Here is a 22,649-nt window from a genome sequence, read left to right as displayed (position 1 = left end):
GGTAAATTTGTTGTCTTTTGTTTGCATATACGTAAATGAAAGACAATTGACTTTATTGCTTCTTTAATTGTGAATGTGATATTTCTACTATCTAATTTCATGCAGCGTAAGCGTCGTTTAATAGTTTGTATCAAACGCTCTACTAGTCCAATAGCTCTAAGGTCATTAGCAGGAGCGGTGATTATGTTAATATTTTTTTGTTTGCAGAAATTCTTAACTTTATATCCAATTAAACAACGTGCTTGATCTAGCCTAATATTACGGGGAACACCGTGTATTTGAAAGTATTCATCTAAAAATTTAATTACATTAAGTCCGTTAGCTTTATCAATGACTTCTACAGTAGGATATTTGGAAAATGGTCAATGCATGCAAGAAAATGAATATCTTGATCTTTTTCATGCGTAATGGGGCCGCCGAAATCAATTTGTATTTCTTCATTAGGTTCTGAACAAATTAATAAAGGCTTCCTTTTCGACGCAGGAACAACGGGTTTGAGATTCTTAACAATATCAGTACAAGGCTTGCACTGGACAGCCTTGTTGAGAATTTCACGGTGCATATACGGCCAGAATGCATACTGTCCAAGGGTTACCATACCCCAACTGCCAGGGTGCGTTAGATGTAGACTTTCGAGCACGGCATATTGGATGGAGTGTGGAATTGCCACACGTTCGTCCACACATACACAACATGACCGTACGTGCAAGTCCATCCAGTAGGAAAACAAGTAAGGGTTCACCTCCCTACACCGTTGTGGGTCAATTTGTAACATGCAGTCTTGCACTTCTCTAAGGTCCGCGTCCTTACTGGTGAGGACGGCCAAGAATCCTTTAGTAAATAACTGCGTGAGGTTATTTTCGAACACTTCCTCCTTCGACAGTTCCAGGTTGGGGGAGTTTTGGCCGTCATTTGAAGGGTGAGTGGAGTTCACGGCGGAGTTTGGTGTCGACTGGAACATGACCCTGCTGTGGGTAGGGGGGTTTGTGGGTTTGATTTCGGGCTGGTCATATTTAATTGAGACATTGAATGAATGTGTGTTGAGTTTGCGTTTACTTTAAATAGCGGCTGGATTTGACTTGAGTGTGAATTTGAATTTAAATTGGGATGGATTTGAGCTGCGTTTGCAGAGCTCTCGAGAAGCAACTGAGTGGTATTACGATTAATGGCAGAAAGCAAATTGGAATAGTTTGTTGGGTGAGGATGTGAGGCACATGTGGAATGTGTGTGATTGACGCTGCAAAAGTGCTGTGATTGACAGTTTTGCTGTGTGGTATTTACATAAATTGCCGCAATAGTGTCACGAAAGCGCGAAATTGTTGCTACCGCAAATTCCTCATCGTATTTGTTTGTAACTTTTGCTTCTTGATTTGGTTGGCGGGAAATATAATCTACCAGCCCCATTTTTGCGCCTGGTATGTGTTCAATGTTAAAATCAAAGGGTAAAAGACGATCTACCCAACGGGTTAAACGACTATTATATGATTTGTTAGACCGGTGTTTTTTCGTAATTGAAAGTAGTGCTCGATGATCTGTGATGATTGTGAATGATTTGCCGAATAAGTAAAATTTGAAGTATTCTACGGACCACGCAACCCCTAATAATTCTAGTTCATTTACACTATAACGTTCCTCGTTTGAGTTGAGGAAACGAGACACGAATGCAACTGTATGCCAACCTGTCGGTGAACGTTGTTCTAATGCTGCTCCTAATCCCGCTGTAGATGCGTCGCATTTGATCCGCGTTTCCAAGTGTGGATTATAATGTGTAATTTCTGTTGCATTTGCTACTTTATTTTCAATTGATTCGAAGTGATTTTCATGTTCATCGTTCCAGACAAATTTTGTGTTCTTTTTAAGTAATGGCCGAAGTGGGTGACCTAATTGTGATAAATTAGGAATGAATTTTCCTATATAATGGACAGAACCTAGAAATGAGCGTAATTGTTTTAGATTTTTAGGTGCTGATAAATTTAAAATTGCTGCTGTTTTTTTTTTCAAGTGGTGCGGTTCCTGACCGAGCAACTTTGTGTCCTAACCATTCAATTTTGGTTTTAGCGAAATGACTTTTAGGTAAATTTATTCTTAAATTGTCATCGTTCAATTTTTTTAAACAGTTGTAGACTAGCTTTAAGTGGTCTTCTTTAGAACCACGACTAACTATTATAATATCGTCTAAGAAACGATAAGTATTCTTAAGTCCAACTAATGTATAATCCAATACTTTTTGGAATGCTGCTGGCATGTCAGTTAGTCCGTAGAAACCGGTAATGAAACGATATGTACCCGTTCCCTCACCGCTAATAACATAAAAGATGCAATGCCGGGCCGTTTCCGGGTCTAAATTAATTGACTGTATGCATACTTCAAATCCAATGTAGAAAAATATGCTGTCTCCTGTGATGCAGTTGTATTTAAATTTTGTTGAATCGTGTCAATTAAATTATCTATATTCGGCATTCGATATTTGTTTTTATGGATAGATTTATTCATAATTTTGGAATCTAAAGCCAGGTTAACTGTTTTATCTCTTTCAACCGTGATAACTATCGGTTAGATGAAATTTTTATCTGAACAACTGTTTAATTTTATAATGTATTTTTCGTCAAGTAATTTATTAAGTTCTGCATTAACTAGTTGTTGTAAATTAATTGGGACTCTCCGTCCTTTTTGATGTTTGGGAAGAGGTCTCGTCCGATGATGGGTCTATGACCATCTTCCACCACTGTCACATCAACGCCCGTAGCAACCCAATCATTACACTTGATTGATGTATTAATCACTGCAATGATCTTGATTATATCATTAGAGAAGGTTTTTAGGTCATGCATCTCCGTTGGCTGTACCCAATAGCTTTCCTTACACTCCGACACCACAGTGTTTGCGAGAATTTTAAAGACTATAGTGCACACGCTCCCCGAATCCAACAAAGCCTTTGTCTTGGTAATCCCGACACAAATGAATAAATTCACCGGTTCCACCTCTCGAGTGTCGTTATTAATTGAAATCGTAGCAACACAATTATCATCATAGTCGTCGTAGTCCGAATCGTAGTTTGCGTCGTAGATACCTTGTTTTTGGAGTAATCTATCTATATGGTTGACTTGTTCTGCCGTTGTTGCTGAAGTACCCACTGTGGCCACCTCGGAGATAGTATCATCGACATCCTTTACTCTTAGTTCCGGTTTGTATGGATTTTTAGGTCTTCGACAAACTTTCGCGAAATGATTAGCACAACCACAATTTTTACAATTGTTCCCACGGGCAGGGCAATTTTGACGATGTGGGATTGACCATCCATAACCACAGTATGGACAAATTGTAGGCTTTGCGAGTTGACTAGTTGATGGACGTGATCTATTCCAAGATCCTTGTACATTGTTCACTGATGCAATTGTAATCTCGTTCGTAGTTGTCTGAGCGGAGGTCCCAGATTTTTTTAACTGGTTTTGTATGCCCATTTCAATGTTCATCGCAACTTCTAGTGCCTTTTTAGCTGTTCTCGTTTCCTTTAGCAATTCGCTTTGGATTTCGCCATCTTGCATGTCTGCTATGAAGACGTCACGAATTATTAATTCTTCATGGCTTCCTAAATCGCAAATCAAAGACATTTCCCGAAGGCAACCGAAGAACTTTTCCACAGGTTCTCCCTTCAGTTGTTTCCTGGTGAGGAAGGTATACCGGTCAAAGGTGATTTTGCGTTGTTTAGTAAACATTTATCAAGGCTTTCCCAAAGATCTTTTGTTGTTACCCGATCAATTTGGATAGTCGGTTCCTGAGAACTAAATATTCTTTTACCTCCATCCCCAGGTTGAGATAAGTCAGAGAGACAGCTTTGCTATCGCAAAACTTCCAGGGTTTGTCACCACACAATATACCTACGAGGTCTATCTTCTGAGAACGATTTAGCCACGAGTTCTTAAGTTGCTCGTTTCGGGTTATTCGGTCTCTCTCACTCTGTGATGTGCTGTTTTCAACATTATCCTCGTACATAGGTTCAGAAGGTATATAGATTCAATACACTTTATGGAAAACAAACGAGTTGAAAACTTTTCAAAAATCGCGTTTTTAAGCTGTGAAAACAAATTCAACGCTAACATCAGTATTCGTTAAGATATAAAAATATGAAACACTCACCTCTCAAATCTTTCAAAAATTCAAGTTTAAAAACTTTTACTGTGAGTTTTACTGGAGAATTGACGTAAGATGTGCAGTGTTAGGGTAAAATTACTTTTCTGAACGCTTTCACCAATCCAAATCAAAACTTTTCTCTGGAAAAACTACAGTAAGATTTTTTATTTTCGACTTCCCATACATAGGGAATCTCTGACTTTGAAATTAAAATGATTTGATTAACTCTTCGTTCGGTCTAAACTCCACTTCTTCGGAAAATATTTATCGCTTAATTGCAATTGGAAACAGTTGAAAACATTACTTTTTTCTTACTTACTCTTTCTTGAGAATTGTTATAAAATTGACGAAATAAATGCATTGAAGAAAAAAGCATAAAACAAAATCAATTTTGAAAAAAAAACGACTTTTGCTACCACTAATATCACGTACACGTTTCAATGAATTTGGCTGTAAAAGCAGTGAAACTTTTTTTAACGCTTTCTACATGTTTACCTTATCTCATACAAAGTTTTATCAAAGAGTTGTGTGATACCACTGACTGTGGAGGTACGTATATGAGCCATTAAATCCGCTTTATAATTTTAGAACTGGATTCGAGGTACGAATACAAGCTTTTACTAATTAGTGGGATTACCAATTTTAGTTTTGCTTAGCAATAGAGTTACGATCGTAATCGAAATCTGCTGACGTGGAATTCCTCCTCGAATCCAATAGGATTCTTCTGATTGCAAAACTAAGTAAATTGAGAACAACTGAATTGAGATGAGGAAAGTTACGGGAATGACATATAATTAAAAGTGGGTGATGTGAACAGAACTGAAAAGTTGACTTATTTGTCGGCGGCAAACTTAACATATGTGAACTATCAGTTTTATTCAGACAAGGGCAAACTTAAAGTGATACTATTCTTAAACAACAGAATATGAACTTAATATGGTACACCCGTACCACAAGTTGATCGAAAATTATGCTAATTTAGTGGTGAAACTTTGTAAATTTTGGTTTTAGTTTTTCTTTTTACAGCTGTCAGCGCATTCACTGCTTTTTTTGCATCTTTTCTGCAATAATTTCCGCGGTGAAGATAATTAGTGATTTTTAGAGGTGAGTTTTCGTAAGGTTTGCGACCGTTATTATACACCGTGCGTTCACTGTTTTTCTTACCCTTTTGCAATTTTTTGCGTTGAAGGTATTTGGTAACATTAACAATGGGTTTGTGTATTATTTGCAACTCTTAGCAGTGAGCTGACTTTGTCACTGCGCTCAATTCAGTCACGATATTCTTACGTAATTGCTTGCAATTTTGTCTGCGGTGAAGCATTTGGTCAAGTTAACGGTGAAGTTTTGTAAGATTTGGGATTCTTAGCTGTGAATTCTTTATGTTTACTACATTCAACAATAAAAATCACAATCCTTACATTTTTCACAGCAGCGTTCACCTCAAATCTTACATATTTCAGCAACTTTTAACAGTGACACCTCGAACCGGGAGATTAAAAAATTTTCCGAGCTGGTACAAATCTCTCTTTGAAAAAAGTAGTTTCAAAAAGCCAAGTGACTGAACTCCAAAGATCAGAAGGCCGAAAGTAGGTTTTTTCAATAATTTAATTCCATTTGCTCCATTGACTTTTGCTCTTCTCTAACGTGTTTAATGTTACAAACTTCAATTGCTCTATTTTGGTCACCAACCTGTTAATTTTTAGTGTTTTCATATCATTACTTCCTTCTAAAGAACGTTGAGTTTATGTTCTTGTTTCCTTACAGAGTTGAAAACTAAAAATAAGTGTTTTCACATCCTAAATCACTTTTCCGGAAATAGGAGAACTCATGACTCATTTTATTGATTTTTGCGTTTATATAAAGTTTTGACGAACAAAATTTGCCAGTTTCACTGAATTTTTTTGCAATTCGGATATCACTTTCAAAGAAGGCTAAAACTTAGCCAAAATCCATGTCATCTGAACCTGTAAATAAGGGCAAGTAAACTTTGGAGATAATAGTTAGCAGGAGAACTTAATCGAATAGAGAAATCAAACTTCTGAATTTTCAAAGTGTTTTGATAGAAGCTTTTCAGGTTTTTACGTTTTCTTTGAATGGGCTCTGTGGTATCGTTATATTCGACTTGATCCATAACCGAATGACTTTTGATGAAACAGAAAAAAAGCAGGTTTTCATGACTTATGAACTTTTTCTAATAAACTTATGTCAGTCGTTCCAAAGAGCTCCTGTCAACATGTTTAAAATTTTTTGATGTTTTTGCTAATTAAATAAAAAAAATGAAAAGCTGCCAAGAAACGAATTGATTCAAACTGACTTCTTGTCTTGCTGGAAAAATTATAATGCATTGGTTTTTCTTTTGTTCAAAAAGAAGAGAAAAATAGTAATCTACAGTTGCTTTGATCTGCATAAAGGTTTTCAGAAAACCAGGTATTTTTTCTGTTAAACTTTTGCTGTAATACTAATTATTTTCTTACTAGCTCGCGTTTTAGTTGACTGGCTTCTGTTTTGAGTACTTTTTTATTACTTTTGTGGCCTTACGTTTATTCGGTAAAAATTGGAGTATGATTTTTTAAATTAACATTTTGTTTTGATGAAAAACTCTTGTCCCGGCACCCACTTTAGAGAACGTTTACCCATAGTTAGTGGTGTTTGTGGGGGGCAGAGAATCGCCGACAAGCAATACGAACTCGTTTTCCCGCAAAATTACTGGGAGGCCAGAAAATAACCAATGTTGGATGCACATGCATAAGCAAGAATGGCATATTCGAATGTTTCAGTTTCGATACACTGAACATACTGAGCATGATTTTTAGTTAGTAATCATAGTAATAATTCTATGCAGATTAATTACAGCCCAAACCACATCATGCCCAGAAAATGAGCAATTCGAAAGTTATTCTGTGCAGTTTGTTAGCCGACCGACAATATCATTGACATAATATGATGAGTGAATGCTATTTGTATATAATGGTGAAGAACTGTTTTGAATTCAAATTCAATGTTTCAGTACTGAAACGCTATGAGGGGCAGCTTCGGGCATTTTAATTCTATTCAGGTTGGTAATGACATATCCATCGTGGACTATAAATAATTTATCGTTTTTTGCGTTACGCTGTACAATATAAGGATTGTAAATGGCTTGTAATTCCCTGAATGATTCAAATTTGTCTGAGCTTCTTAATTTCTCCTTTTTGATTTTCATCCGGGTTCATTAATTCTCTTAGTAAAAGCGTAGTCTCAGTTTCATAGCACAACTATCGTTTAGTTCGTTTAGGTTATACAATAAGCTAAAATGAAATTCAAAAAACTTTTTCTGAAATCCAAAAAAGCCGCAGAAGAAAACCTGAATGTAAAGTAGCTGACTCAACCTTCATACATTCTGGTTGCCATAATTATACAAAAATAGGCTGCGTTCTTTGCAATATTGCAACTAGTTTTTGAAAACGTGCTCTCTTTCACTTGCGTGAATTCATTCTAGGGATTCAATTTGCTGAATTTTTTTAACCACCCGAGTGGACTGGGGATGGTTGTCTTGTAAGATCTTGTAAGATTCTGTCAGAATCTTAAAAGAGCATGCATTGTCTTACAAGATTTTCTGACAGATTCTTACAAGATAAGCATTCGTCTTACAAGATTCTTACAAGATAAGCATTCGTCTTACAAGATCCTTATAAGATAAACATACAAGATGATTCATACAAGATTAACCGTTGTCTTGCAAGGATCGAAATACACAGAACTGAAATACACAGCGCATTAAAAAAATTGGAGATGATGCACAAGACGAAAAAACATGTAATTTGTTCTAAACAGTGTAAAATTTGAAAGTCAAAAAAATTTCTTTGAGTAAAAAATTTACACCCATCATGCAATTGAAAATGTGAATATAGGTTTTTCTGTTCCTCCAGGTAGAATGCAATGAGAAAAAATTGATTTAAAAATGAATAATTCTGCATTTTTTTGTTCATAAGAGTATAAAAAGTAAGGGAAAAATAAAATAAATTCTTTCACGTTTTTAGTTTTTGGCAATAAGTAATAAGTAAAAGATAATAATTTTGTATGCATTTAAAATTATCTTGAAAAGCATTTTTTCAGTCAAATTAATTAATAAAAATATCAGTCAAAAATACGCAACCAATTCTCAAAACATCAATGCCTTAAATGAAAAAAATTGAGCACAAAAGAACCAATGAGAATGGAGCTCAACCGGAACGAACTTGCAAGAATCTGACAAGATAACCATTCATCTTGTAAGATCTTACAAGATAACTATATTTTGTAAGAATTTTGTCAGAACTTATAAGATAACCATCTTTTACAAGAATCTTGTAAGATCTTACAAGATAACCATTCTCTCTCGTCCAGGGCACTCTAAATGCATTGGAGAGTTACAAAACTGACTTAACCTTAACGTTGCTTTACAAACAGTGTTTCAGTTAAGTTCTGTTTTGCTAGTATTGTAGGACGCTCAATTTTTTTTTTTGATAGAAAAGAGTGCTTTTATTTCAAATGGCAAACACCCTAGAGCCATAATAATGCCTAACCACTTGAACATTTAAACTTGTTTGAATTAAGACGAGTTAGTTTTTGAAGAACAACCCGAAATTTTGAATTTCTTAAATGAAAAAAAAACAAGATTTTTCTAATAGCCATTAGAATTTGAAATCAACTCTCAGTTTGTATCAAGACCTCATCAAGTTAAATGTCAATGTAGGAGGTGAATCTAGGGCTATTTATCGGTGAAAAATTATCATGAATTAATATAAATTTAAGATAGATAATGCTTAACATGCTAAATTTAAGCATCAAAATTCCAACGTGATTGCTCTAGGAAAAATGTGATTCAATACAAATTGCACTGCTATAATTAGCAATCCTTTCAACCTGGAATCGTCTGTACAAAACGAGCAATCTATTTCTCAATTTAGAACTGTCCAAATTTGCCGGAGAAGCAATTAAGTTCAAAAACTCCAGTTTGTAAATGATCACAAATTCATCAGTTTTTGCATAAATATCTTGGATTTTGTTGATGAACTTTGTCAAGTGAGCTTTGTTTGTTTCGTCCTCACATTTTAATTCTACTAAAAAGTCTTTTCTGAGAAGTAATGTATTTTCAAATTGATTAGTTGTTCTAGCAAACCGTTTGGTACTTTCTGCATTAGTCTTAGTCAGAAGAGTAGTTTGAGTCATTTCAGCCCAATTTTAGAATAATATCAAGCTAATGTCCTGCAGCAATACTTGCTAATATCAATCAGCGAAAATTTTGGTTGAGCTTAAGTCTATATGATCACTGAAATTGAGCTTAAGTGAAGCCTAAACCTTGGTACTTAATGTGATATCAAAGATCTCCAATGTATTTGAACTTCACATACGCCCCAAATATAATTACAAATAATTACTGTGAAATCAGCAAAAAAATTCACTGCTATTTCCATCGCATTTCTTACAATTGTAAACTAAGAAGGCGGTGAACTCACTCCGCCTTCTTAGTTTGAGTTCACCGCCTTCTTAGTTTTGGGTGCTTGAAAATGCCGTCATCTCACGGTGAACTATTTCATTTTCACCTCATTTCACAGCGGCAGCTCTGAAGACTTACATGTGATTCGGAGATCTCTAATGGGTGTGGATTCCAAGAAACATTTTTTTGGTACTTTTTTCACTCGTACATGTTAGGTGATTGTTCACTGGTTTTATTGAAGCCACTGATAATCAAATATCAAACTACAGGATTTTTTCTATAATCAGAACCTAAAGCAACGTTTGCGCACCAAAATTTACATGTTTTTTCAAGTAAATTCTTGGGAATGAAAGAAAACCGTAAGCAATTTTCACACATTTTTGATGAAAACTTAGCTGTTTTCAAACATAGTCTACAACCATATTCAATCTTGTTGAACAGATTTTTAAAACAATAGCTATTATGCACATACACGTTTAGATGTACAAGATAAACGCACTCATTGTGTAAAAAAACTCTTGTTCAATAATTCTCTTAGTCGTATAGCAACGTTTAAGCTAAACTTCATACTTATTCTAGACGCATTATTATAACTAACTATTCAATATTTACAAAATGAAGACAAATCAATAATAAAAATCGAAAACAATCAGTAAAGAAGCTATAAACCATGCTAAGCGTGGTCATAGCTGCTTAATTTTTCGGTCTTTCGTTTTTGAAAGACAGCTCAAATTCCTGAATCGTTTTTTGGCAATATCACTAGTTTTAACCCTTCAATAATTTTCTTTCTCTGGAACTGTTACTTACTCGGGTTGATCAAGACATGCAAATCTCAACAACCGGCCAGACCCTGTTAATGGGCCAAAATTCCTTTATTCTGCTTCCCTGGGCATGCTTCCTAAGAACAATGAGATCAATTCCATCTCCCTTAATAATTTTTAGGAGGTCATTTACGTCTAGAGAGGGGGGGGGGCAGAGACGCTTGGCGAAAAGTGGGTGGACGGGGTGGGGGAGGAGTAAGTACTTTGAGAATTTAACTTGGTTTGTTTATACCGAGGTTGAGATACCAGACCGAAGTAACCTCTGATCAAACTGACGTGCAAACTAAATCTTGTCTGCGCTCGAAACTTTCTCTGATCAGAGCATTCCAGACTGAAGTGAGATCTGATCAGACCAAAATCAGACAATTGTTCAGACTTTTATGCACTCGAGCTAATTTCCAGATCCTGTAATTTTGGTCTGGAAACACACCGTGTGCTTTTGACTTGGGTCTGATCAGAGGTCAGTTTCGTCTGTCACCTCGACATGGGTAGTCATAAAGTGATTTCAGTAGGGACAAAAAAATGCTTGATCAATCTTAAAAAGTCATCAAAAAATTCATCTACCAATAACTGCGTTATTAAGATTACTCGTTGGCTGTTTATAAATTCAAATCGTGACCAATCATGGCTCAGAACGAGTCACAAATGTCAGTTGACATTGTCAAAATGAGCCCCATTGCCCCTAGTCCCGTGATTCCCACTGTCAAAATAGTCGAAGGGGCTGGGGCTCGAACCTGGACCGCTGGAAGGGATACTCCTGACAAACCCTCGGCCACATTTAGGACGAAGGCTCATACTTCTGCCACTGCACTCATTCAAGCGCAACAGGTCAGTGCATGTAACTTTTTAAACTTTAATTTTAACTATTTCTGGTAAATTATAACAGAGGTCATAGTTGCTAATCAGGTCAGCATTTCTCAACTTAGCACAAGATTATTTAACAAATAAGCACTATCCGCTGAAGTTTTATTAGAAAACCGTAAAAGCGCTGGAATGCCCAAAATAACCAAAATTTATCATTAAAGACGCGCATTTCCTGATGAAGTTTTGGAAAAATTTGAGCAAATTTCTAAATGATAGAAAACTGTTGAGCGACGATAGAGGTTTTGATAAAACTATCTCGGTTAACATTTCAGCGTAAAAGTTGCGCTGCGACACAGGGTACAGCAATGCTAATACAAGGAAACAAACTGAATGGCGAATATTTTTTTTATTTTAACTACTTTATCCCTGCCTGAAACAAACAGTGGATTTGGGGCGCAAAAACCAAAAACAGAAGTAAGAGCAAATGTCATTGGTCCGGACACCGAGTTGGAAACGGAAAAAAAGTTGTCAAGGATTATCAGATCTAATGTATATTGATGTTCTGATGTAAAATGTCAAGTGATTAGCAATTAGTTTACACTTTTTAGCAAAAATAGGAAAGTTCATGTTCAGCTAATTTCAGTCAATCTTGCTTTTCAATCATTTCTAGGTTATTGTTATTCATATATATATATATATATATATATATATATATATATATATATATATATATATATATATATAATACAATGTTAGATACATGAGTTCTGAGAAATCTATCCACCATAGTGTTTTTTTCTGCCTAAGACCTTGGGTGTGATCTATTACGTCGGTATAGCAATCTTTAAGCCAGTACGTTCAGTATATTAAAGAGAGTTGGTTTTACAATATTGCAATATTGAGAGAAAACTGCATGCCTATATTTGCTTGAAACAATTCTCCAAATTATTATTTTGTGGAAATCTTTTCCTACAATTTTTGGGTCTTTCCATTTTATTTCCCATATGAAATTATAGTCCTCATTAAAGCATATTTACAATGATTGGGGGGGGGGGCTATAGGTTATCTGACACTAAGCTGGGGGGAAGCATTTCGTTGGTTTTCATATTTTAGCAAATTTGCCGAAATCAGAGACAATTCGATGTTTACTTACCAAATTTCCGTTTCTTCATCGCTAATTCTTGCTGCGAACTCTAGTGACCATAGCACTGCGAATTATGGCGACTAAAATCCCAAATCGCGTCGCTAATTTTCTCACCATTTCTTACCATTTATTTTTCATCTCAGTGGTAACAATTTGGTTACTAATTAATCGACTTTTAATTGCCAAGTTTTCGTTATTAATTAATGCGACTGAATAGTTTCATAAAAATCCCTCAGTTAAAACAAAACTCTTTTCTGAACAAATTTAATAAAGAGTGGTAGCCGCCTACATTAAACGTGCGGAAATGAGTGATGAGATCAATGGATTAGAATCAATTAGACTTGTCGCTAGTATTCGCACACTAAAACTAGCTTCCTATACTCCAAAATTCGAGAATATGGCACTTTTTCCCGCTCGCTTACTTTCCTGATCTTAATACATGTGCGTCAAATATTTGCGTTAAACAGCTATTTGCCGAGTATATATACTCCAGCAAATGTGCGTTTTGTATTATTATTGGCAATATTGAGAAAGATTCCAATTTTTTATGTTCTTACTTTTTTCTCGTGGGACCACCTTTGTTTGAAAAATTTTTGCGCAGAAAATCTTGGTTATGCTGTTTTGCTGTCTATTGTTAAGTGATTTTTTTAGACACGACTGATGTTAGGAGAGATCTATTTGCTTACTAAAAATTCTTACAATGTTCATCATATCGGGAGCTATAATGGGGAAACACCCCCATTATCTTCCACCAATTTCCTGAAACAACAGCTTTGTTTGCATAACCGCTTTGCAAACTGTCATTTTTGGCCGCCTTTGATTTTTGAGAGCTGTTTGATTTCGAACACGTGCTTTTTGAAGAGTTTTGTGTATTTCAATACAAGCCGCAGTAGTTCATCACCTTATAGTCTGAACAAACTGCTCTCATTCAAAATTGATGAAGAACAAGGAGAGAAAAAAGTGAAATTAAGAATTAATTGGGACATTATTGGTATAGTGAATGTATCAACTCAGTAGCTGGTATATTACTGTGTAGCAGTATTAGAGTACGACGGCAGTAGATTTTTGACGCTGTTTTTGAAAATGGAGGACGGAGTGAAAAGAGGAGAGTTATTTTCAACGGATAATAATAATAAACAACCCTGAAATGGGTCAGACAAAAACGTCGGATGTTTCTATTCAACATTCAACCCCCCACCCCGCATTCAAACATTCAAAGCCGCATATATAAAACAGAATGGGCATATAATTTCGCGAGAAGGCGGTATAATTGGCTCTTTTACTAAAAAAAATTGAGTCGAGGCATCTAGACATCTGTTTTTAGACATCCCCTCTCGGGTCTCTTCGATTGACGCCCCCCCCCCCCCCCCCTCAGCTTTGGGGCCACACAAGGTATAATGTATAGCGCCAAAATCATTGTAAACATACCCTAACGGGGGGCTATAAATTCATGGAGCTATAATGCTAAAGACCACCCTTCAATTAAATATTTCAAGAAAGGATTTTAACTCCGTTGTTGGGGGTTCCGTTGAGTCCCTAAATTTTTTGAAAAACTCTCCTCTGTCGCTTGCTACGATAGACAAAAACGTGAAGTTCAATGAAAAGCCAAAGTCAGGTGGCAAAGGTGGACAGTCAACCTCTGCTAAAGAGACTCCCGCGGTCACAGCTCTCAGACAGGCTGACACAAGCAAACAGGTCAGACAGAAAACAGCATTGCGTCCGGTATTTCGTTTCCTAAATGACTAATCCCTCAGTTCTATTCTTTTCCAACTTTTTTATTGGATTTTAGGATCTTTTCTTTTTTTAAGTAAACATGTAAATTGTTCTGATTATGACCCTAAGTTTAGATATCCGCATGCTTTCAAATGTTAAATAAATTAATCACAGTATCAGTATTGTTATTAATATACTAATCTTAAAATTGTGGCTGTTCGTTCTCACAGGTATCAATAGGATTTGAAGGCTCCTATTTTTAATTTAACGGGTACTTTCGTGTGCTCATCGAACAAAACCTCAGTTAAAATATTTTTAAAGCAAGTTTTACTGTTAAAAATTTTTATTGAAGAGGGCAATTTGTTTCATTTTTGAACGTTTTTCAAGATCAAAGAATTGTACGACACTTTATTTTCGATCTCTTTTTGGATCTATTCTATTTCGGCCTCCAGTGTTTTTACGCCCCCAGTTACAATTTATATGTTGTTATTTAGCACGTTACTATGTAAAAAACAGCACATGCGCCTGGGGGGTTAAAGATATAAGCCAACAAGCTGGGGGAAACATAATAGATCCCTCTTTTTGTAATAATTTGATTTGTTCTCTTGTTATTTCTAGCTTTTCGGCGACTAGTAAACATTTTGAACTTTTCTGGTGTTTCCCATTGCCTTACCTGCTTGTAGCTTCATTAAACATGATTATATCCATATGATAATTTGTGGCGCCATTCTTTCAAAAATTCCCGAGTCTTAATTTAGTTCTTTTTGCTTTGTAAATCTTAATTTTATTTCAGTTCATGTTGAAGATCATATTAAATTGTTCAAACCTTATTATTTTTGTTGACATAGTCTGTTCATGTAGAATACTTCCTTTAATTTTACCGCAAATTTCCTAAATTGTTTCTGTTCACGTATTTATTGCATGATCAAATTGCTGACCAAATTTATGTTTAATCTTAATTTCATTCTTCTGCAATTTTATTTAATTTTCATTTGAATCTTTTTATAACTAACTTTCGCAAATTTGCCCGTATAAAGCTAATCTAAAATTCTAGTATTTCGCTAAGCGAACCAATACTTCAAAGTCAATACTTGTATTCTCGGAGCGAATACAACCTAAAATTTGTCTTTGAAATGACAGTATTCTAATGAACAAAATGAAAAATGATTTCGCACCGCAAAAGAACCCAATTCTCTTGACAAAACTAAATCGGATTTCGCTCAGAAATATCACATATAAATACAGACAAGATTTCTGTATGACAGGCGACTAGTATACATTTTAAAATTTTCTGGTGGTTACCCTTGTCATAACTGTTTGCAGCTTCATTAAGCTAACTTTTGGGATCTTTTTCCGTTTGTGCCCCCCAGCTTAGTGGGCGCATATTATTTGCACCCCCAATATGCACGTGTAAAATTTTTTACATAAAAATTTACCATGTAATGGCACGTGTTCTGTAACTGGGGGGCACATAAAATACTGTGGGGGCACAAACGGAAAAGATCCAACTTTTGATGTAAACAGTTCGGCTAGCAAGATACGATCCTTAATGAGAAGATCAGTGGAAGGTTAACATTTTTGTCGAATATAACGAACATTTATTCCCCAGTAAATTTGGCTATTTATGCGGTTTAGACTTTTTATTGTAGGAGTTTGAAGGAATATTCCACTGAAATAAAGATGAGAGTAGAACTGACATGAAAACATTAACTCTTGTAAGGGAATTTGGGGTCCTTCCGTTTGTGCCCCACCATCTTAGCGGGCGCATATTATTTGCACCCCCTGAAGCAAGTGCCGTATTTTTACTTAATGATTTACTAGTTAATGGCACATGCTCTGTAACTGGGGGGAGCATAGCGTATTGGGGGGCACAAACGGAAAAAATTGCGAACTTGATTTCTTACAAGATACAAAGAACGAATTGCTTTAGCCATTTTGCTCAAAACTGAGTTCACGTGATTTTCAAAGTTTGTTTTTGAACAAATTTGTTCTCCAAGATAAAGACAAGAATGAGCTGGTTTGATAACTTCAACTTTATAGGTAAACTTAAAGAATAATATCCCTGTTACCGGCAATTAATGTGAGCGGGTTCTCTGTCAGGTATTTTCCGTTTGTGTCCCCCAGCTTTGTTGGCGCATAATAATTGTAACCCCCAGACACCCTGCAATATTTTACATAATGATTTACTATGTAATGGCACGAGCTCTTTAATTGAGAATTGCAAAGCATACTGGGGGGCACAAACGGAAAACATACGAAAGTATCTTCTCCAGCATAGTCCACCTGTTTGTACCATGATGTAGAGCTTTATCGCTCAACACCGTTATCCTTTTTAAACCATGATGTAGAGCTATAAATAATTTTTTTAGGGGAGGCTTCAATGAATAATGCAGCCGTTCCCATTATAACCCCCACAGCTTAACGGGCAGATAATGCATAGCCACGCCCCCCCCCCGAAGGGTCTTCATACCAGAATTGGGGGCTATAGTTTTATGGGGGGCTATAATGGCAAAGACCCCCGAATAATGATGTGAGGAACCGCATAATGTATCGTGGAAATTAAACGTAAACCACCGGATCTTTCTCATAACAACCCTCAAGTGAAATGAAATTTTTTATGAAGTGAATACTTTGATATGAGGGTTGAATCATTCTACAGTTGTCGCTCTCTCAATTCAAAAGTTTTGCGCACTCAATGGTCCCGATGTTCAACTCTTTCGTGCGTTCAAGTTTGCGTGCTCAGACTTTAGTTTGTTCCCTATTGTTTCCAAACCGTCCAATTTTGAAAGCGCAACGCCCTCATTGTCCTCTCATACAGGCTGGACATTTGGTTTGACACACGACAAACCAAACGCCTGGTTATGTTTTTTAAATCTCATTTCTATTTTGAATTTCATTTCAATAGTATCTCGGGTGTTCATTGTATAAGACAGGTTGAGAACATTTCAAAATTAGTTCGAAACATTGGATCTTTTCCGTTTGTGCCCCCCAGCTTAGTGGGCGCATATTATTTGCACCCCCCAAGACGCACGTGTAATATTTTACATAATGATTTACCAGGTAATGGCAAGTGTTCTGTAACTGGGGGGCACATAACATACTGGGGGCACAAACGGAAAAGATCCAACTTTTGATATAAACAATTCGGCTAGCAAGATACGATCCTTAATGAGAAGATCAGTGGAAGGGTAAAATTTTTGTCGAATATAACGAACATTTATTCCCCAGTAGATTTGGCTATCTATGCGGTTTATGCTTTTTATTGTAGGAGTTTGAAGGAATATTCCACTGAAAGAAAGATGAGATTAGAACTGACATGAAAACATTAACTCTTGTAAAGGAATTTGGGGTCCTTCCGCTTTTGCCCCACCATCTTAGCGGGCGCATATTATTTGCACCCCCTGACGCAAGTGCCGTATTTTTACATAATTATTTACTAGTTAATGGCACATGCTCTGTAACTGGGGGGCGCATAGCGTATGGGGGGGCACAAACGGAAAAAATCCCGCACTTGTTTTCTTACAAGATACAAAGAACGAATTGCTTTAGCCATTTTGCTCAAAACTGAGTTCAGGTGGTTTTCAAAGTTTGGGTTTGAATAACTTTGTTCTCCAAGATAAAGAGAAGCATGAGCTGGTTTGATAACTTCAACTTTATAGGTAAACTTAAAGAATAATATCCCTGTTTACCGGCAATTAATGTGAGCGGGTTCTCTGTCAGGTATTTTCCGTTTGTGTCCCCCAGCTTTGTTGGCGCATAATAATTGTAACCCCCAGACACCCTGCAATATTTTACATAATGATTTACTATGTAATGGCACGAGCTCTTTAATTGAGAATTGCAAAGCATACTGGGGGGCACAAACGGAAAACATACAAAAGTATCTTGTCCAGCATAGTCCACCTGTTTGTACCATGATATAGAGCTTTATCGCTCAACACCGTTATCCTTTTTATACCATGATGTATAGCGATAAATAATTTTTTCAGGGGAGGCTTCAAAGAATAATGCAGCCGTTCCTATTATAACCCCCCCCCCCCAGCTTAACGGTCAGATAATGCATAGCCCCCCCCCCCCCGCATGGTCTTTATACCAGAATTGGGGGCTATAGTTTCATTGGGGGGGCTATAATGGCAAAGACCCCCAAATAATGATGTGAGGAACCGCATAATGAATCAACGAAATTAAATGTACCGGATCTTTCTAAAGAACAACCCGCAAGTGAAATGAAATCCTTTCCTTAGATGATCACTCTGAGATGAGTGTTGAATCAATGATGGGTTCGATGCGTTCAATAGTTGTCGCTCTCTTTTATCTCAGAAGTTTCTTGTACACTCAGTCGTCCCTATGTTCAACACTTTCGTACGTTGAAATTTGCCTGTCCAGACTTAAGTGCGTTCATTCTGGTTTCCAGACCGTCCAATTTTGAAAGCTCAAAGCCCTCATTGTCCTTTCATCCTTGTACACGACAAACCAAACGCCTCGTCATGTTTTTTGTAAATCTCATTTCTATTTTGAATTTCCTTTCAATGGTATCTCGGGTGTTCATTGTATAAGACAGGTTGAGAACATTTCACTTAGTTTGAGATATCGGATTCTTTCCGTTTGTGCCCCCCCCCCCCCCAGTATGTTATGCTCCCGCCAGTTCGAGAGCACGTGTCATTACACACTAAATCATTATGTAAAAATATGGCTCGTGCGTCTCGGGGGTGCAAATAATATGCATCCACTAAGTTGGGGGGGGGGGGGGGGGCAGAAACGGAAAAGATCCGAAACATCATGTCAAGGTCAATTAAAGTTATAGACTAACTGCAATTAAAGCGTAATTTGAATGACGGATAGATATCAAAAGTATAAATAATCTCTTGCTTTCGTTATGAGCAGTAAATGGAGAAAAATGCTGTCGTAGATTTTAAGAACTGTTGATTGTTTTCTTAACACTAATCCGCTTCTTCTCAAAAGAGCAGACTGAACAAATAAACAAAAAACCAAACAAAAACAAATAAGAGATACACCTGGAGGAATTGAAAACGTATTTCACGTGGAGAGAGCAGTTAAGAGCTGGTCAGATTATCAAGTTATTGTAATATTATAGTAATAGTCATTTATAACCTAGCAAAGCGGCATTATTTGAGTCTTAATTTTGACCTTTTAATACCATATGCATTATTTTGGATTTGTTTGTATACGTATTGGTAAACAGTCCAAGTTAAATTTGACTAGTTTTTTTAAATATTTTTTTCAAAAACTGTTTCATTCAAAAAATAAACTGATGTATTATTTTGTCGATTAGAATTTGGCATTTATTTTTTTTTACTTAAAATCAAAGCACAACAGAAATACAGCTATTTGACGGCTGATTTATCAAGCTTTTTTTTTGCATTTATCGTTTCTGATCAATATTTTTTCCCCAAATTTTAATTTTGTTACATTTCAATGCATTCGCAAACTTCGATTTACCTGCATATATTTTTTTCCTTGTCATAAATAACCCACTTTGCGATCCAACACGTAAATGACCTCTGATTAGACCATCCTAGAACTCCCGTTTCACGGATCAAATAACTTATCAAATCGAGTCATTTTATTATTTACGCTTTCTATATCAATTTCTATAATTATGACGTCATCTAAACAGCTAGTGAAGCAGTTGTCGATAAACAATACCAGTCCAGTCTTGAGACGGAACAGAACAACCAGTTCATCGTCATCAACTGTGCCGTCGCTAATCCAGACAAAATTAGCCAGTGCCGCAGCAAGGCACACTATAATTTTACCCACACTCCTCCGACCCCAGCCCAACTAGACTCCCAAATAGACCACCCCCCCCCCCCACCCAGTACGCACCCCCAGTTACAGATCACGTGCCATTACATGGTAAATTATAATGTAAACATATGGCACGTGCGTCTGGCGGGTGCAAATGATATGCACCCACTAAGCAGGAGCGCAAACGAAAAAGATATATTGGTAGGTAGTGAGGAATAAAGTAGAGGGGTTTGCTTGGGGTGTTTGGGGTGTTTGGGGGAGTATGTTTGAAATTATGCTGTCTTTAGAACCCAAACTAGACCTTCTCAAAGGCTGCACGCTGCTTTGCACAGTGCCACCGCTTCGGTAAGAACAAAAGTTAATTCAATTATTCAGAAAAGAAAACAAAAAACGTCATTTTTTCCATCGGATGTGTTAGATTTAGATTTTCTGTTAAAATATTTCTCACTTATCTACTATCCTCAATCAATCAAAATAACGAAATTTTGTTTCGTGTTTTTGAGTTATAGCGGAAAGCAAAATTATAATTTGAAATGATTTCTCTAAGCATTAGACCAATTTTCAATACACCTGTGCACATAATTAAACTTTAATGGGCTTCAACGTCTAAAACGTAGAAACGCAACGCTGAATGCGCGCATATTTTGTATTTGTTTCTTTTTAGTTAGATTTCAGCTACAAAATCTGAAATATTTGATCACGCTATGCTATATCGATGCATATTTATATAAATGCAACAAAACTGTGAATGAAAAAAAAGTCTTCAAATAGTTGAAAGTAGATTTCGCCTTCGCTAAAAGTGCCAAATTTGTTTAAATTTTAGCAACTTTTCTTTAAAACAAAACTCGCAATTGTTACGTTTTTATTCACAAACAATTTAGTGATAAATTAGCTTGCCAAAATGAGCAAACGGCAAAGCTCGGCGGTGATAAAAATGGTGAGTTTGAATAAATGTTTACTCTAATTAAAAATTAAATAAAAACCAATTCAACTAAGTGGCTTTTAAGAGGTGACAATTCACCACGTTTTGCTTTTTTACAGTTGCCATAATGGAATTAAATTGTTAGTAAGCGATACAACAAATACATCGATTTTCTCATAAAATCTACATTCGTTGTTATAGTTTGACTTTAAAAATAACGTAAATTCACATCAATGTTACTATTAATGCAAATATTGGAAATCTAAACACAAATTCTTCTGAAAAATTTTAAAAAATTATTCTCATTTATTGAAAAAAACGCCAAAATAAGTTTTTTTTACTGAATTTCAGCTTTGACGGTATATTTAATTTGTAGAGTGTTGGAATATTTTTCCTTAAAATGCTGGGAAGTTCGCTTGGTGGCGGTCAGCGTAAGGAGAGTTATGCGACTAGTTCTCGCAAAGTTAGCCAGGCTGTCGGAAATTCTATGCAACACGCTCATCGTCTTAATCAGGTACCTCTGAAACCACCAAGGAATACTTGAGAACTTTTCAGAACGTCTCCATCCATAACAACATAACAACAATAACTAATAATATTTTGGTACAGTTTAAGTAAAAGGTTTGCGGGGTAAAAAGTTCTCCAATGACAACACCTTCAGTGAGTGTAAATTTACATTTTTGCACAGCGTGGAAAACAATATTTTTTTGTCTTATAATACTTAATCAGATAGACTGTGGATTTAATCTCTCAATTTGTGAAAATGGCAGAATATAATTGATTAAAAAATCAAAAGAACGGAGCTTACAAAGACGCAACGTAAAATGCTTTCAAATCTTTCGTCTATTAACAAAAATCTGATGGGGAGGCCTTAACTATTTTCTTAATGAGGAATTGAACCGATCCAGAAAAACGTTTGCGGAAATTGTTTTTTTTTATTTTAATTTAAAACAACTTGTACAGCAAAACTCAGTTTTTGGTCATTAGTTTGAAACAGTTTGCTGGAATGTGTTAGAATTTTGTTTTATTTTTTAAAAAAAATTTATGGACCAAAAAAGTTTACAATAAAATCTGCGAGAAAGTAAAAACAGAAAAACTGCACATGACAATGAACTTCGAAAACTTGATTAATTAGCTTGAAACAGTTTGTTATACCTCCGCAAACTCAAAATAGACGGTTTTTAAAATCCAAAGCTCGAAAATCTAACGATGCGGATCAAATTCGAGATTAAATTATTCCCAAATATATCTCTTTGCAAGATATCAGAATTAGAAAAGAAGGAAGAGAATTCGGAAATCTTAAAAATCATAGATAAATTATTTAAAAACGAAACAGGGAGTTTGAACCCATTGCCCCACTAGGGTTTAATGTATAAGACCATCTAGTATCAGTTTTCCACAGATTCAATTAACTGATTCCCCTCCCTATCCCTGAGTTTTTATAGGTTTTGCAAGTTCTTCCCTTCTATCTAATGGTGATGAATTGTCTATGTTAAAACTTTATTTGCCAACTGCAGTGATTATGCGTCCTTTGAAAACAGGCAAATCATTTTTAAAATGAACATAATCATTACTATCCTCAAAGTAGCCTAAGAGGAAAATTTATTTCTCCTTTTAAAAAAAATGCCCAATTTTATCGCAATTTCAATCATGTCATAATAAAACAAATTTACCCTTTCGGTAACTGTAGAGGTCATTGTTGTAACACTGTATTAATATGACTATCTAATTCTCAGAAAAATTTTGAAAGAGTTTTTGACGCATTTAGATCTATTTAAAAGAATGTGGAATGTGACCTACTAGTTAAACAGGCGGGGACTGAGTTGTAATGAAATTTCAATATAACAAAGTCGACAAATGTTCTTCAAATCTGCACTGAACATATAA

General features: G+C 35.8%; 1 protein-coding gene across 1 annotated transcript in view; it reads left to right on the top strand.

The window, feature by feature from the left end:
- The first annotated feature begins 10,168 nt into the window (after window positions 1–10,168).
- The window catches only part of LOC142337957 (dynein axonemal heavy chain 5-like), a 428,573-nt gene continuing 416,092 nt past the window's right edge, over window positions 10,169–22,649 (top strand). The window contains exons 1-2 of the mRNA XM_075387590.1: window positions 10,169–10,400; window positions 10,955–11,238. Of these exons, the coding sequence (XP_075243705.1) occupies window positions 11,035–11,238 (204 nt within the window). The 5' untranslated portion in view covers window positions 10,169–10,400; window positions 10,955–11,034. The remainder of the gene's footprint in view (window positions 10,401–10,954; window positions 11,239–22,649) is intronic.

Source organism: Convolutriloba macropyga, chromosome 4, assembly GCF_964194025.1.
Source record: "Convolutriloba macropyga chromosome 4, txConMacr16.3, whole genome shotgun sequence".
In the NCBI taxonomy this organism is placed as follows: domain Eukaryota; kingdom Metazoa; phylum Xenacoelomorpha; order Acoela; family Convolutidae; genus Convolutriloba; species Convolutriloba macropyga.
This window is presented reverse-complemented; position numbering and strand designations above follow the sequence as displayed.